Below are 14,629 nucleotides of genomic sequence, written 5' to 3' on the forward strand. Positions count from 1 at the left end.
CGAGTTTATCACATCGGTAAAATCTAGAGCTCCTATGGCAGCACCATTAGAGATTATTTTTGTGGTGTGGGGGCTATATCGCCTTTAGCAGTCGTATAACACGACTTGCTTTAGCGCTAACTAGTGGTTATCGAAAAAAAAAAATAGTGCTAACTAGTGACTGCTCCCACGGATAGTCCCACCATATTATGAATTTATGATGGATGAAGTTAAGACTTTTCTAAACACTCTTGTTTACAGCTTAAACATGGTAGAAAGTGACAAAGTGTTGCAAATTGAGTAATAAAGTGAAGACATAAAAGTCGTAAAAGTGATGACCGTAGGATTTAGTCGGTTCAGGTAGGTCCCTGTAAAAGAAAAGTTGATTTGGTTTGTAACCAATAAGAGTGCCTACCAGCTTTCATTATTAGCTCATGCGCCGCGGCTGGTTCATGCACCATTCTACCTTATTGTCGTCCAAAGTTCATCAATTGTAAACCATAACACGAGTGACAACAAAAGCAACTTTTTCGCATTAGAGACCATCTCTTTTGAAAAATGAATGAACACCAGGTAAAGTAGGGCTGGAGAAATAGAATCAAATTAAGATGTTCGTGTCACAGTACAAACTATCAGAATATAAATATTTATTGATATTTAATTTCTGAATATATATCGTGAATATATATATATATATATATATTTTTTAGAGATATTTGATATTATTTCACATGTAAATATCGTAAATATATCTAAAATATCAATAACTATTGTAGATATTATAGATATTTATTAATATATAATAATATATTATTTATATTTATTTAAAATATAATGATAAATATTAAATAAAATTGTTATATACATAAAATATTGCAAAATATACCCAAATATCACAAATATTATAAATATCGTCAAAATATCACAAATATTTGCAGTCGTATATATCTCTTAACATATTGTGATATTTATATATTTTTTTTTGAAATCTGAATAGATATCCCCAAATATCACGATATATCAAAATATTTTGTACTACGATTCGTATTACATGTTCTTATGAAACCTTGTTCATTGGGGCTTAGCTAGAAGGGCCTGATCCCGGGGAGGAACAAAATGTAAAAATAAATAAAAGTACAGCCCTACACCTCACAACTCTTGTGCTTCAGTACTTGAGGTTGTCTTATAATCCGGAAAGGAAATGTTTTCATGTTTTGTCATGGACAATTGTACACTGACGACTTGTTGAGCTCGTGCATTGTTATGTACCCTTAAGTTTTATCAAACAAATTCGATATGGGAAAGATGTTATGACTCGTTTATGATTGTGGTTGTACTAGGATTTGGGGTGTCAATATGTTTTTATTTATTTATTTATTATTATTAGTCTATAGATTATACATCCAGACAGACAAATAGTCACGTCCGTCCTTCGTTGTTTGCTCTAAAACCAGAAAATCTGCCCAAAAATTGTTTTGTATTGTCAAAAATTTAACAATACTTTATTTTTATTTTATTTTTTCTAGATGCCCACCAGGGTGTGTTATATGAGTTTTCCTTGTGATTTGTGAGTGTACCCATGTAGCCATGTAGGTGTATAATGTACGACACTGATACTGAGCAGTGAGGCAGTGGTATTGTAGGCAAAATACCCTGATGATGCACTAGTAGCAGTAGGTTGCTGAGAGACTAGAGATGCGAACTTCTGATGAATTCCCGCACAAGGGAGACTTAGTGCAATGTGGCATTTGGGGACGATTGATACCATGCGTCCATGCTATTCCGAGGGAACTATTGAATAATAAAGATAATGCACTCCTCTTGTCCATATAAACAAGCTATTTTGCCTATAACCGCATATTTGAGGGACAGGTTGAAGGTCATATAATCCTTATGTTTATTGGTCAGAGTAATAAATGTCCATGAAAAAGAAAAATTGATTATCCCTTGGTTTTATTCAAGCTGGATTGTGTGGAATGATCTCTATGCTAAGAAATATCTAACACATACATTATTGTGTTGCTTTACTTAGAGCATCTTTAATAGAGAAATCAAGAAAACACTATATTTTTTAACAAAAAAAAAAAAAAACCAACCAGTTTTAGAAAAAACATCAAATATTTTGGTTTTAGATCCAAAACCGTGTTGTATAGTCTATGCGGTTTTCTCAAAACCGTGCCACTAAAAGCCATCTTAAAAGCCTAAATCTACGCAGTTTTCCAGAAACCGCGGATGTATCGCATATCAATTTTATTATTTTTTCTCTTTCTAAAACTGCAAGCCCAAATCCATACGGTTTTTCAGAAACCGCGGATGTATCACATATCAATTTTATTATTTTTTCTCTTTCTAAAACTGCGTGATTGAAGCCCACACTCTAGCCTAAGCCCATGCGGTGTTAAAAAAACTACTATAACACTAAAGTTGAAACCAAATTTTAGTCGATTTGGTGTTTTTATCAATATGTGTCTCTCCTGAAAATAAAAAAACACAAATTTATTATAAATTTAGTATTTGATGCTAGGATAGTATCTCACCTAAAAATACTCTTACTTGACCAATAAATCTAGTTTGTATATCCCATCCATATAACCTAAGCCAGGGTCTACTTGGCAAAAAAAAATACAGCCATACTACAAAAGATCCGAATAGATTAGGGGTGACTTCGGATCGGATTAACCTCCTTCGGAATTTTTCCAAATTTTTTTCGAAACCTAATATGCTAGCAAAATCCGATCCAATTTTTTTTCGGATTCAAAATATATTTCCAATTTCAGAACTTTCAGAAATTTCGAAATAACTCGAAAATTTCAGAATACTTAGTAAATTTTCAAAGATCTCTTTACTTTCAAAGATCATACGCCAATTATTTTTGGAATATCATACGCCAATGTTCATTGTAGGGAGAGAAAACCATGTCCACAACACCAATGTACCAACAACAATATGCACTTGTTTACTGAGAAAACCCATTTTCATTCAAACAAGTGATCCAAGAAAAAACGAGAAAAAGAACCTGCAGCCACCAATAGCAAGCACTGCATTTTGTTGAGGTCTAGGTATTTGTAATGTTTCAATCTTTTTTCGTGTGTGAAAATTGAAGCGTGAAGTGTCTGCATAAATAATGAATTATGGTATTGGACTCTAAGTAGCTTTACATAATATTCTATCTATTGGAATTTGGCTTTTGGATTGGTCTGGAAGTCATTGTATGACTCAATGACATTTTTTTTCATATCATTGTTGTTATGACGGGCGAATGTAATGACAATAGAGAGTGGTCAATGGGAAGAAGTAGTAGCTATGTTATGTTTTTGTTTTATTTTTGGAAGTAAAAAACTAGAAAATGAATGAACGGTCGAGATCTAATCAAGTGGATAGTGAGAGAAGTATATATTTTCGAAATAAATTGGAAATAATATCGGAAATTTCGGATCGGATCGGATTTTAGAATTATATCCAAATCCGATCCAAATTTTTTTCGAAATTTTCGAAAATCGGAAAATTGGCCCATGAAAACTACACCCAAAGCCAGACCAATTTCGGGTCGGATTTCAAAAAAATCGGAAATTTCGCAAAAAGAGACACCCCTAGAATAGATAATCAAAAGTTAAAAATGGCCTACTATTAGAAGTAAAGTTAGATTGTTATATGACGCCAGTGGTAGAAGATTTTGGACTTATTATTGGAGTCCATAATCCCAGTGTACTTTGTAGGAGACCGAAAACCACACACACCCTAGACTTGCCTAGAGAGAAAAAAGCTCGGAAACAAGGTAAAACCGTAAAACAAAGCAAAAAACAAAACAAAGAACAACGTAAAGAAAAAACAGTAGAGAAGGATCAGCAAGCAACAGAAGATAAGGTCGTTATTCGCATTTTCAACTATTTTCTTTCAACTGAAACTGTAGCAGCAGAGCAGAAAGCAGTAATAAGTAGCAGCAGAGAAAGAAACAGTGAAGAAGCTCAGAATGTCTATCTCTTTCTCTCACTGAACCCCACTTTCTTACTAGAAACATCCAACAGTAACAACAATAGCAGTTTGATGCAGTAAAGAGGAAATAAAACAAAGAAGGAAAGTAGATTGTGTCAAAACAGCAAAGAAAAAAAAAAGATAAAAAAGACATCTTTTTCTTTTTTAAGTTTTCACACTCAGCTTCTTCTCCACTCTACTTACAGAAAGAATTTCAGAGAACCCACTCACTCATTTTTAGATGCTGTGTTTAGTGTTTAGATATTTTTTATCTGATAAATAAGACAGAAAGAGAAAGAAAAAAAAGAGAAAAAAAGGTTACTTGGGGTGTTTTCAAAACAAGCAGTTGTGGCTACTACAAGGAGACTAACTTCAGATTCAGGAGCTTTTGCAGATTGGGTTGCTTCATCTTCAACTGGTCGTGCTGATGATCTTTCACTTGGTTTTAATGCTGGTTCTGGTTCTGGCACTGGTGGTGTTGTATGGTCATCTTCATCATCAACTAGACCTATCAACTATTCTCTCTCACAAGATATGGTTGGTCTTCGAGGTGGCGAAGTTTATGTCGTCGCTCCAGCATCTTCTTTTCATCAACATCAACATCAACATCAACATCATCATCACCATCCTCAAAATTCCATTCATTCAGACCATATTAATAATTCCAACACTGCCCTCGGCGTTGGTGTTGGTATCATCCCTCTCCACGGTCCAGCTAGCATGAACATCGAAGACGACGAAGATATAAACTTGAATACTAGTCGAAGTCAAGGTGGTGGTGGAATTCAGTTATGGCAAAACCAACATTCTCATCAAGCAGATTATCTAAAAAAACCAATAGTATATGATCAGAATAATTCAATGAATTTGCTTAATGCTAGTGGAAGTGGTGGAACAAATGCTAATACGTCGACAGCGACATGTCAAGATTGTGGCAATCAAGCTAAGAAAGATTGTAGTCATAGAAGGTGTAGAACTTGTTGTAAGAGCCGTGGTTATGATTGTGCTACTCATATTAAGAGTACTTGGGTACCTGCAGCGCGTCGTCGTGAACGCCATCAGCTTTCGGCCTCTGCTGCTGTTGATGCTTCTTCTGGGTCTACATCTGGTGTTAAGAAACCTAGACTTATTAATTCTCAAACCACAACTTCACATACTTCTACATCAAATACTACTCCCCCTAGAAGCTTTGATACTAGTTCTAGTCACCAAGGTATATACGTGTTTCATTTCCTTTAGGTCAGAATTCCAGTGTTTATACGATTTGAATTATTTTTGTGTGTTGGAATCTGAGTTTGTAATTTTATGAGTGTTTTGGAATGTAGATGCTAGTTTTAAAGAGGCATTACCAGGGCAAGTTCGCGCACCTGCTGTTTTTAAGTGTGTTAGAGTAACTGCTATTGATGATGGTGAAGATGAGTATGCTTACCAAGCAGTTGTAAAGATTGGTGGGCATGTGTTTAAGGGATTTCTATACGATCAAGGAATGGAGGGGCGAGAGGGCTTTCCAAATATCTCAGAATTGCATCTGGGAGGTACTAGTGGAAATGGTGGAAGGAATGGGGGTTCGTCCTCGACTCCTATTATTGATCCATCGGTTTATGCTGCCTCACAAGGTGCATTGCTTGGAGGTACAACATTTGGTAACACAATAAATTGATTGTACTCGCAAATCATTGGCGGATAATTTATGCATTTTGAGAGGTATATTGTTTACCTTGTTTTTCTTCTGCAAATGTTAATTATGCATATTATTTTGTTGTAATGTTCTTGCAAAACATGTATTTTTCTAATTTATGCTTTTTACTGTTTCTGGGTTTTTTTGTTTATATATCCAAAGAAACAAGCAACAATGTCTTGCCTCTTAAGCTGTTTTTTAATCTAATAAAATGTTTGATCTCTCTAATTAATATAACAACTATTTTGTGAAGTGATAGCTAGTCTGTAATTGTTACTTTTTCTTTTTCACTGACCATATCATGTACCTGATTTTTATTTGAGACACGCTTGTTAAAGTTAAAAGATATCTACATCTTCAAACTACAACTCTTTATTCATCATTCAAGGGATATGGTATCCCCATTGATTTCTTTTGCTTGAGAAACTGTTCTTGATTTGATGGGCTTGAAATAAATGACTGGTTCCTTTAGCCACTTGTTGCTCTTTTTCACGAGTGCTGCTGTATTTGTAATTGATTGAGGCCTTAACTCGAGGTTCCCTATAGATGCCTACCTATTCTTCCCTACATTTATGCTACGAAGATTCTCTCAATGTGTTTAGTTTGCTTACTTCGTATGAACTTTTGGTTTTATGTTGGAATCCTATCAAATTTTCAGTACACTAAGGATTAGTAGTTGTAATGTCACTGTCATCATTTACAAAGAAACAATGGCTTTTCATGGATGTCTTTATCATCTACCCTTCTTTACCACTATGATTTTTTGTAGTACAGATAAATTGTGGCTCTATGCGCATGTAATCATGATGTGATTCCATTAAATGATCTTTGAAGAACTTGTAATAACTTGGTTTGAGTTTCAACCTCCACACATACTTTATTCTCACTTGTTTAGTGTAAGCCATTCATTGCAGTGTGCTTTCCATATTCCTTTATAAATTCTGGTATGAATAGTGCACTGAATCTATTTATACACACACCATGTACACTTTATCCCATTAGCATTGTGCCATAATTTGATTTTTATTTGTTTTTTAACATGGCTTTCTTGATAAGTCAATGTTTAGCGGCGCATGTAGAGTAAAACCCTATATTTAATCTTGCTGATGTATACATTGGTTGCTTGGTTGGATTTGGTCTTCCATAAAATCATACTTCACTGATTTAATAACTTTCTCTTGGATTTTTATAAAAAATGATATGATTCTTTATTCATTGAGATTCTGCAGAATGTGTGCCTTGTCTGTTTTAAGAAATTCTCTTTTCCTTGCTGACTATTGTAGATAATTACAATGATAATGGCGACAATAAGCTAATGTTTATTCAACTTTTTCATGCTTCCAACTTTTAAATTGGGTAATACTCCTGCGGTCCTGCCCCTTATGTTATTCCATATTTTAGTTGGTACTTTGTAATGCAGACTGTTTACTTCCTCTTAAAATCAACATTATTCTATCAAGATTCCTAGAGAAGGGGGGTGTCTGTAGATAGGTTTTCGCCGTGCAAGTGCATGGAGCGGTGTAAATATATAACTCTCTTCTCACTGAAAAGATAATAATTTATCATAGCTCTCTCGTGGCACAAATATATTATACCAAGTACATCTTCAACTTATTGTTGTTTGGAGACTTTTTGGCTGTCATTCGTCTGTAGGTATTTAACCTGCTCTTTTAACCACCCATTTCACAAATGTGGAGTATATATACATGTGTGGACACTGTTATATATTCAACCATAGCAGAATGATAGTTGACAATTGCGAAGTATTTATGACATATGATCTTCCACTTTTTCCAAATAGAACTCTTCAATAACTCACAATTTTTCTCCTCCCAAAAGCTATATATTTCACTTGACTTATTCAATATTAGCTCCCGTATGTAGCTTAGGATAGACGAAGATGCTTGCTTGGAAGAGAGGAATGGGTAATGGAAAAAAAGGAAAGGAAATGTCAGTGATTTAGTTTTAAGTTTAGACAGTTTTAGTTTCTATATGTAGATAACTAGCTATATTGTCAATCTGAAAACAGTTAAAATTCTTGTAGCTCGAAAATGGTTTATTCAGGATATTTGCTTTTTAAATTTCCATGCAGAAAAAATAACAGATGATCCATAACTGTTGTTTTTATGGTTCTAAGAGTGTTGCACATGATGTCAAGAAACTGTGAATAGCTAGTGCAGAAGACAAAAATTTCAGGGCTTGTATTGTGCTTCAATAGATATGGCGGAGATACTTTTGTGAATGAGATGTAAATCTGGGGAAGCTAATTTTGGTGGGGGTATGTTCTAACAGTGGGATTGCCATTCAAGACAGAAACATTTCTCACTAGCATCACTTAGCAGAGAGTGGGTATGAACTTTGAGTGATATCCAGTAAATTATTAAGTGTATTGTTTTGTTAGAGTGATAACAGTCAAGGTCTCAAGGACTGGTTTCCTGTGGTAAGAATTCTGAAGGTTGTACATGGTTGATGAGCTTTTATGTTTTTTCTTTTTGGCCAACTGTGCTAAAAACTAATCCTTGTAATATTTTGCTAGGGGCAGTTTTATTTTCTGTTTTCTTTCATCTCAGTCAAGATTTTCCTGGTGTGAATTATTTTCTTGCAGAAGGGGTCATTACAACACTTGGTAACTAATAGGGTCACAGTCTATTAGTTAGTCCATCCGTTTTTTTGGAATCTTAATTCCTAAAGTTAAAGAGCTTGCAGTGACTGGTGATGGTTTGGCATGCAAGATACCCTGCTGAAGTGGTCTTAGATTGTTGTTGTAGTCCTCTTTGATCTTATATTAGGTGAAGATTAAGTAGAGTATGGTGTGTAAAACCAATGCACCAGGTGCAAGCATAAATGAAGAACAAAGTAAAACAGCTTAGGTTGAAGTTAATTATCCTGTAGGAAAGCATAATATAGTTGATAGTTGGACTTATATACATGTACTGTGGGCGACAAAATATAAAAACTCTTTAAATAGTACTTCCATAATGTCAAGGGTATCTGTTCCTGTGAATACTGTTTGAAGTTTTGAAGTCTGTTTATATGAGCAATCTATACCATCTTAATCCCCGGTGTTTTGGCCATCCATCTTATCTATGTTTGTCAAAACGGTTTCAGGTTTTGAAGTCTGTTTTAATGAGAATCTATCTTATTTCGATGTCTTGGTCGTGGTGTTTCAGATGTAAGAGCTTTGGTTTATATAAGCCTCAGCTTCTAATCCCAACAGTCAGTATTTTTCCAGTCGGTTCCTCCGAAGTACTTGCAATACAGCTTGAACACTGAAACTGTTTTCATTGAAGGGGAAAGAAAACTGAATACCATTTTTGTTGTTTGTGTAAGCAGATGAAGCATGTTAGATAAGTAGATGCAATGAACTGTATCAGAAACTTTAATTTTTAGGGTTTTGTTTATCAGGTTTCCCACAAGCTTTAATTTTTTTTCGTTGTCATATGTACAATAATCATACATGGTTCTCTAGGTGCAGTGTGATACCCCTTCCCCGCACTTTTTTTTTTCCGTTGTCATATGTACAATCATGCATGGTTCTCTAGGTGCGATTGTGTTGGAGGCTAACATCACATTTTTGTAGTTATAAGCAACTTACTAGTACAGTATTGGGGGGAGTCTAGCTATTTATCGAGCAAATTACTAGTACAGTATGTGGTTTTCCTAAATCTTAAATCTTATTAGGGGGTGTGGGTCGCACCCCCTCTTAATCCATCTATGATTATTATATATCTTGCACGAGACATTGTCAAAAATAGGGATGTAGAAGTTCTCGGAGAACTCTGGCTGTTCTGGTTAACAATCATGTTTGTCCGAGTATGTGCCAACTTAGGTTGATATTAGTCAGTAATGTGGGACAAGTCTTCTTCTACCAATTATTAAGGTTGTGTGTCAGTATTCACTACGTCCCTTTCACTTCTCTACCTTTTTCTTGATGAATTAGGAAACTTAGGTACATGTATTTAGGAATGACGAGTGAGCACCTACACAAGCAATTTCACGCGTTAATTGCTTTGGCATGCGCATGTTCAAGAAGCTCTTCCTTCAAAGAACCAAAATGTGATATTCATCATATTTTGCTCTATTAAAATCGATTTAAACAAGATAATTACTTGCAAGGATCATTACACAATTTACACATGAGCAGGAATTAGAGATTGGAATTTGGAAGTACGTTCAGAATAAAAATGCATTTATACTGTAATCCTTAGTTTCGATGGACTTTGTAACAGTGTTCTACGTAAGTGCGTGTGATCATTTCATGGTCAAGTTTTGATGCAACCCGTACCCAATACAGGGTCACCTAACTAGCGATCTGGAATTCTGGATAGGTTGGGCAAAAGGTTAGTGCCCAGGAACTTTAAAGTGGCCCATCAATCTATGTCGTTTTATGTCGTGTATTACTATGTCATGTGTTACCCCCTGTTGGATTGGTTTGCCAGGGCATAATTATTTTGTTCTCCTACTAAATCACTGTTCAAATTGAAACTATAAGCCTATGTCTCTGTTACACATAGTTATAAAATCATTGAAGTGTTGAACACATGAAGAACCAAACTCAAGTAAAGAAAGATTAACGACTGTTTAAAACCGACCAACATGTGATCTTGTCAAGTTAGGTCCACTGTGGAGGAACTGTAACGTTGTTGGTTTTGACCAGTGTGTTCTAAAAGTAACCAAAGGACCAAAAAAGGAAAACAAACAGCTAAAATGAGCTCATCCCTCCAAATGTTAGGTTCAATAGTAGTCGTAGGAGTTGGAACCGGAAACTCATCTTCTTCCAGCAATGCTGACTTGTTTCTTCATTCTCTGAAACCAAAAAAGAAAAGAAAAAAAAACAGGCCATTCTCTGGTTCCATCCCGCTTTTTTGTTTTTCTTTATTTTTTTTCCTCTTAATCCAAAGTTACGTATCACTAAATATTAACGGTTCCTTCTTTTGTTCATTCTGAACAGATATAGAGGAGGAGGAGATAGAAGAGAAGGGGCTCTTGCATTCTCTCATTGGTTGGTAACTTTTTGTAGATATATAACTTATTATTAGAAGGCTTTTTGGATTTGGTTAAACTCTATATGCATTTATTCTGATCACATTGGTTAAAAGTGATGGAATTTTAGTGTTTTGTGGTGGGGATTTGTTAGAAAATGGGAATGTAGAAACAAGGAGTTTGTTGTTTGCTCTTTGAATTAGAAAAATGAAAAGAGAACAACTGTGTGTGAAAGCTTGGGAGGCTACGGTTCGTAAATCCCAAGCGGTTGCCAGGAAGCGTATGCACAGCTTCTTTCCATCAACATCAGTATCCCATGTTGATGATGAAGAGGTTGGAGGTGACAATAGTACTAGCACATCCACCACCCTTGACATTTACCATGCGGAACGTGTACTCTCCAACGGAGAATTCTATACAGGCCAATGGTCCGGCAGTGTCCCCCACGGCATGGGCAAATACCTTTGGACTGATGGGTGCATGTATGTAGGTGAGTGGTTCCAAGGCAAGACTATGGGCAAAGGAAAATTTTCTTGGCCTTCTGGAGCTACCTATGAGGGTGAGTTCAAGAGCGGTTACATGGATGGTAAAGGTACATACACTGGTTCCAATGGTGATACCTACCGCGGACACTGGGTCATGAACCTCAAGCATGGGCAGGGTGTGAAGCACTATGTTAATGGGGATTACTATGAGGGCCAGTGGCGCCGTGGTGTGCAAGATGGGAACGGGAGATACCAATGGAAGAGTGGGAATCATTACATTGGGGAGTGGAAGAACGGTGCAATTAGTGGCAATGGGACTTTCAATTGGACTAATGGGAATCGTTATGATGGGTGTTGGGAAGACGGTTTTCCAAAAGGCAATGGGACATTCCGGTGGGAAGATGGAAGCTTTTATGTCGGTAGTTGGAGTAAGGATCCCAATGAGCAAAACGGGACTTATTACCCAGTTGGCTCTCCTTCAGAAAGCAATCTTGATTGGGATCCTCAGGAGGTTTTTTCTGTTGATTTGAGAGATTGTAAGATTTGTCCTAGTGAAAAAGTGTCAATACTGCCATCACAGAAGACACTTAATTGGTCTGGAATTGAATCGAAGCAGGGGGCATCGAGACCAACCAAGGCTACTGATTCAAGTGGTAGACCTAGACATATGCATGTGGATGGAAGGACTGTTGGTGGTCCAGAGTGTTTTGATAATGTTTGTATTTGGGACTCTGATGGGGATCATTCGCGTGATATTGTTGATGGAAATCTTTTTGTTGGAAGGGAGGGGGATGATGGCTTGGAGAGTCTCCAGCTTGAAGATGCAGGCCCAAAGAGCCTTCAGCAACAGATTATGCGAATGCAACCAAAAGAGCTGAAAAAGCAGGGTGTGACAATCTCAAAAGGACATAGGAACTATGAGCTCATGCTCAATCTTCAGCTGGGTATCAGGTAATATGATGATCCTTTTGTAAAACTGGAGTTTTCAGATTTTACTTATGGCATTGATTTGAAAGATCGAGTGATTTCACTTATCAAAAGGACTCTCATTGGAAAGATTCTTTGGTAATGCAATTATTAGTTACATGAAAAATGGCGCAGTTTGTTTTTCTAATTAACAACTCCTGTAATTTTGAAACTTGAGGCTTAGTTATACCGTAAAAGCACTCTAGATGAAGCTTTACACTAGCAATCCCTGTGTTCTTTCCTGTGACATTTATCAAGGTGGCTATGCATTGTCTACACAGGCATTCTGTTGGAAGGCCAGCTCCAACCTCATCCCTTGATCTGAAGGCTTCCGCTTTTGATCCGAAGGAAAAAGTATGGACAAGATTTCCTCCCGAGGGAAGCAAATATACTCCACCACATCAGTCCTGTGATTTCAGATGGAAAGATTACTGCCCATTGGTTTTCAGGTCAATTGGTGATATGCAACATTTTGACTTGCCCCCGTATATGCTTAGCTTAACATAAAACAGTTATACGTAACTCTTGATTGAAAATCTGATTTCAGGACTCTGCGGAAGTTGTTTAAGGTGGACCCTGCTGATTATATGTTATCGATATGTGGAAACGATGCACTCCGTGAACTCTCTTCTCCTGGAAAAAGTGGAAGCTTCTTTTACTTGACCAATGATGACCGCTACATGATAAAGACAATGAAAAAGTCGGAAGTAAAAGTAAGCTCTCTGATTTTGGCCTATCTTGTTCAAAACAAGACTAGGTTTTACTGATCCATGTCCATTCTTCTGCTGTCGTGGTGCAGGTGCTTCTTAGAATGCTTCCAGCTTATTATAATCATGTTCGAGCCTTTGAGAACACTCTAGTGACCAGATTTTTTGGACTGCATTGTGTAAAATTAACTGGTGCTACCCAGAGAAAAGTGAGTATGAGGGCACTATCAATGGCGTTGAATTTAGACGTATCTGTAACTTGAACTTTTTAGATTTTCACCCTCTTTTGATTCATGAAACAGGTACGCTTTGTCATAATGGGAAATCTTTTTTGTACGGAGTACACCATTCACAGACGTTTTGATTTGAAAGGATCTTCACATGGACGCACAACAGATAAGCCTGACACAGAGATTGATGAATACACAACCCTCAAGGATCTTGATCTTAATTTCATATTTCGGTTGCAAAGGACATGGTTTCAAGAGTTTCAGAGGTAAATTTGATTTAAAGCAGCTTCAGCGTTCCAGCAAAAAATATCTATACGTGTATTGTTCTATCTGTGTTTTTCTTTTTGAGTGGAAAGATATGTGTTTGCAGGCAAGTTGATAGGGACTGTGAATTTCTTGAGCAAGAACGAATTATGGATTACAGTCTTTTAGTTGGTGTCCATTTCAGAGATATATGCTACACAGCGGATCCACTCATGGAAGGACGTTCTTCTGGTGTTCGAACACCTACTGGTTATTTCTCATCCTCTGCAGATACCATTCATCTATTTGGAAGTTGTTCTTTGCAGCTGACAAGTGTTTTTGCCTTTCCTGCAGGTAATGATGATCCTGAAAGTGATCCAGCAGTTCCACGTCTTTCTAGAGTAGACATGGATCAGCTTCTTTTTGACCCCGCTCGGTATGATCCAGTTACACTATACATTTCAGCCTATGCACTATGTATGTTGTGTATTTTATGAACTGTCATACCTTCAACGCAGGTGGGCAACAATTAAGTTGGGTATAAACATGCCAGCGCGAGTCGGGCAGACCGTAAGAAGAAGTGATTGTGATAACCAGCTGGTCGGTGAACCAACAGGAGACTTTTATGATGTTGTTTTGTTCTTTGGTATCATAGACATACTTCAAGACTACGATATCAGCAAGAAGCTTGAGCATGCTTACAAATCTATCCAGTACGATCCAACCTCAATATCAGCAGTTGATCCAAGGCAATACTCCAGACGCTTTCGTGATTTCGTATACAAATCCTTCACAGAAGATATTTAGAGAGTCAGCTGTAAGCCACTTCCAACATTGCCTCTGGATGGGGTTGGAACTTTTGCCTTGCATTTTCGTTTATGTGGTAGGCCAAAGTCTTGCTTTTTGGCCACTGGCTAATGCCTGTGTATAGACCCATTTTAGTGGAGGCACGACTTCACTTACGACCAACCTTCACCACTCACCAGCATGCTAACTTTTTGACAAGGCCAATGAAGGCTCAGTTTTGGTTGTTTGGTTCCTGAGCGGGGTAATTCAGCATGTCTCTCGTCTCTGTAATCTTATATAATCCATGGATATCTCACATGGTACGGCAAAAGGTATAATGAACATATTGTTAGCAGTTTCACATGGCTGCTCCTAGTTTCAATTGTAAATGTGTCTAAATTTGTATCGGAATATATTCTTTTTGTTCCCATATTTTTCCTGAAAAGATTTTGGGACTGAATTCGAATAACTATGTAGATAGGGGAAATGTAATTGAACCAGGTTTTTGTACTATATCCCTACGTACAATATATCTTCTTAAATTCTTCTCAGAACTGAATGCATCTATTTTCCAAGTATTCTGTGGTAACAATTGAAACG

General features: G+C 36.7%; 2 protein-coding genes across 3 annotated transcripts; both read left to right on the forward strand.

Moving 5' to 3' along the window:
• The first annotated feature begins 4,344 nt into the window (after positions 1 to 4,344).
• LOC147484435 (protein LATERAL ROOT PRIMORDIUM 1-like) lies at positions 4,345 to 9,036 on the forward strand. Its single transcript, XM_086581579.1, has 3 exons — positions 4,345 to 5,164; positions 5,277 to 5,655; positions 8,738 to 9,036. Exons 1-2 carry the CDS (start codon positions 4,486 to 4,488, stop codon positions 5,609 to 5,611), a joined length of 1,014 nt encoding a protein of 337 aa, XP_086437705.1. The 5' UTR covers positions 4,345 to 4,485; the 3' UTR covers positions 5,612 to 5,655; positions 8,738 to 9,036.
• Positions 9,037 to 10,677: 1,641 nt separating this feature from the next.
• LOC147484436 (phosphatidylinositol 4-phosphate 5-kinase 6-like) lies at positions 10,678 to 14,583 on the forward strand. Of its 2 annotated transcripts, XM_086581578.1 has the most exons (8): positions 10,678 to 12,048; positions 12,345 to 12,512; positions 12,611 to 12,776; positions 12,863 to 12,979; positions 13,073 to 13,266; positions 13,371 to 13,513; positions 13,598 to 13,679; positions 13,762 to 14,583. In XM_086581578.1, exons 1-8 carry the CDS (start codon positions 10,820 to 10,822, stop codon positions 14,048 to 14,050), a joined length of 2,388 nt encoding a protein of 795 aa, XP_086437704.1. In that variant the 5' UTR covers positions 10,678 to 10,819; the 3' UTR covers positions 14,051 to 14,583. The 2 variants fall into 2 exon arrangements, with proteins under 2 accessions (XP_086437704.1, XP_086437703.1); XM_086581577.1 differs by having other exon boundaries at positions 13,371 to 13,679.
• The last annotated feature ends 46 nt before the right edge of the window (positions 14,584 to 14,629 follow it).

This window comes from Coptis chinensis, chromosome 8 (genome assembly GCF_015680905.1).
Source record: "Coptis chinensis isolate HL-2020 chromosome 8, ASM1568090v1, whole genome shotgun sequence".
NCBI classification, from domain to species: Eukaryota; Viridiplantae; Streptophyta; class Magnoliopsida; order Ranunculales; family Ranunculaceae; genus Coptis; species Coptis chinensis.

What these genes read in the sequence shown, in the direction of transcription:
- LOC147484435 (XM_086581579.1), top strand. Translation starts at nt 4,486, where the DNA reads ATGGTTGGTCTTCGAGGTGGCGAAGTTTATGTCGTCGCTCCAGCATCT. An exon ending in TACTAGTTCTAGTCACCAAG is followed by an intron (nt 5,165 to 5,276) that starts GTATATACGTGT and finishes TTTGGAATGTAG; the next exon opens with ATGCTAGTTTTAAAGAGGCA.
- LOC147484436 (XM_086581577.1), top strand. Translation starts at nt 10,820, where the DNA reads ATGAAAAGAGAACAACTGTGTGTGAAAGCTTGGGAGGCTACGGTTCGT. An exon ending in AATCTTCAGCTGGGTATCAG is followed by an intron (nt 12,049 to 12,344) that starts GTAATATGATGA and finishes TTGTCTACACAG; the next exon opens with GCATTCTGTTGGAAGGCCAG. An exon ending in TGGTTTCAAGAGTTTCAGAG is followed by an intron (nt 13,267 to 13,370) that starts GTAAATTTGATT and finishes ATGTGTTTGCAG; the next exon opens with GCAAGTTGATAGGGACTGTG.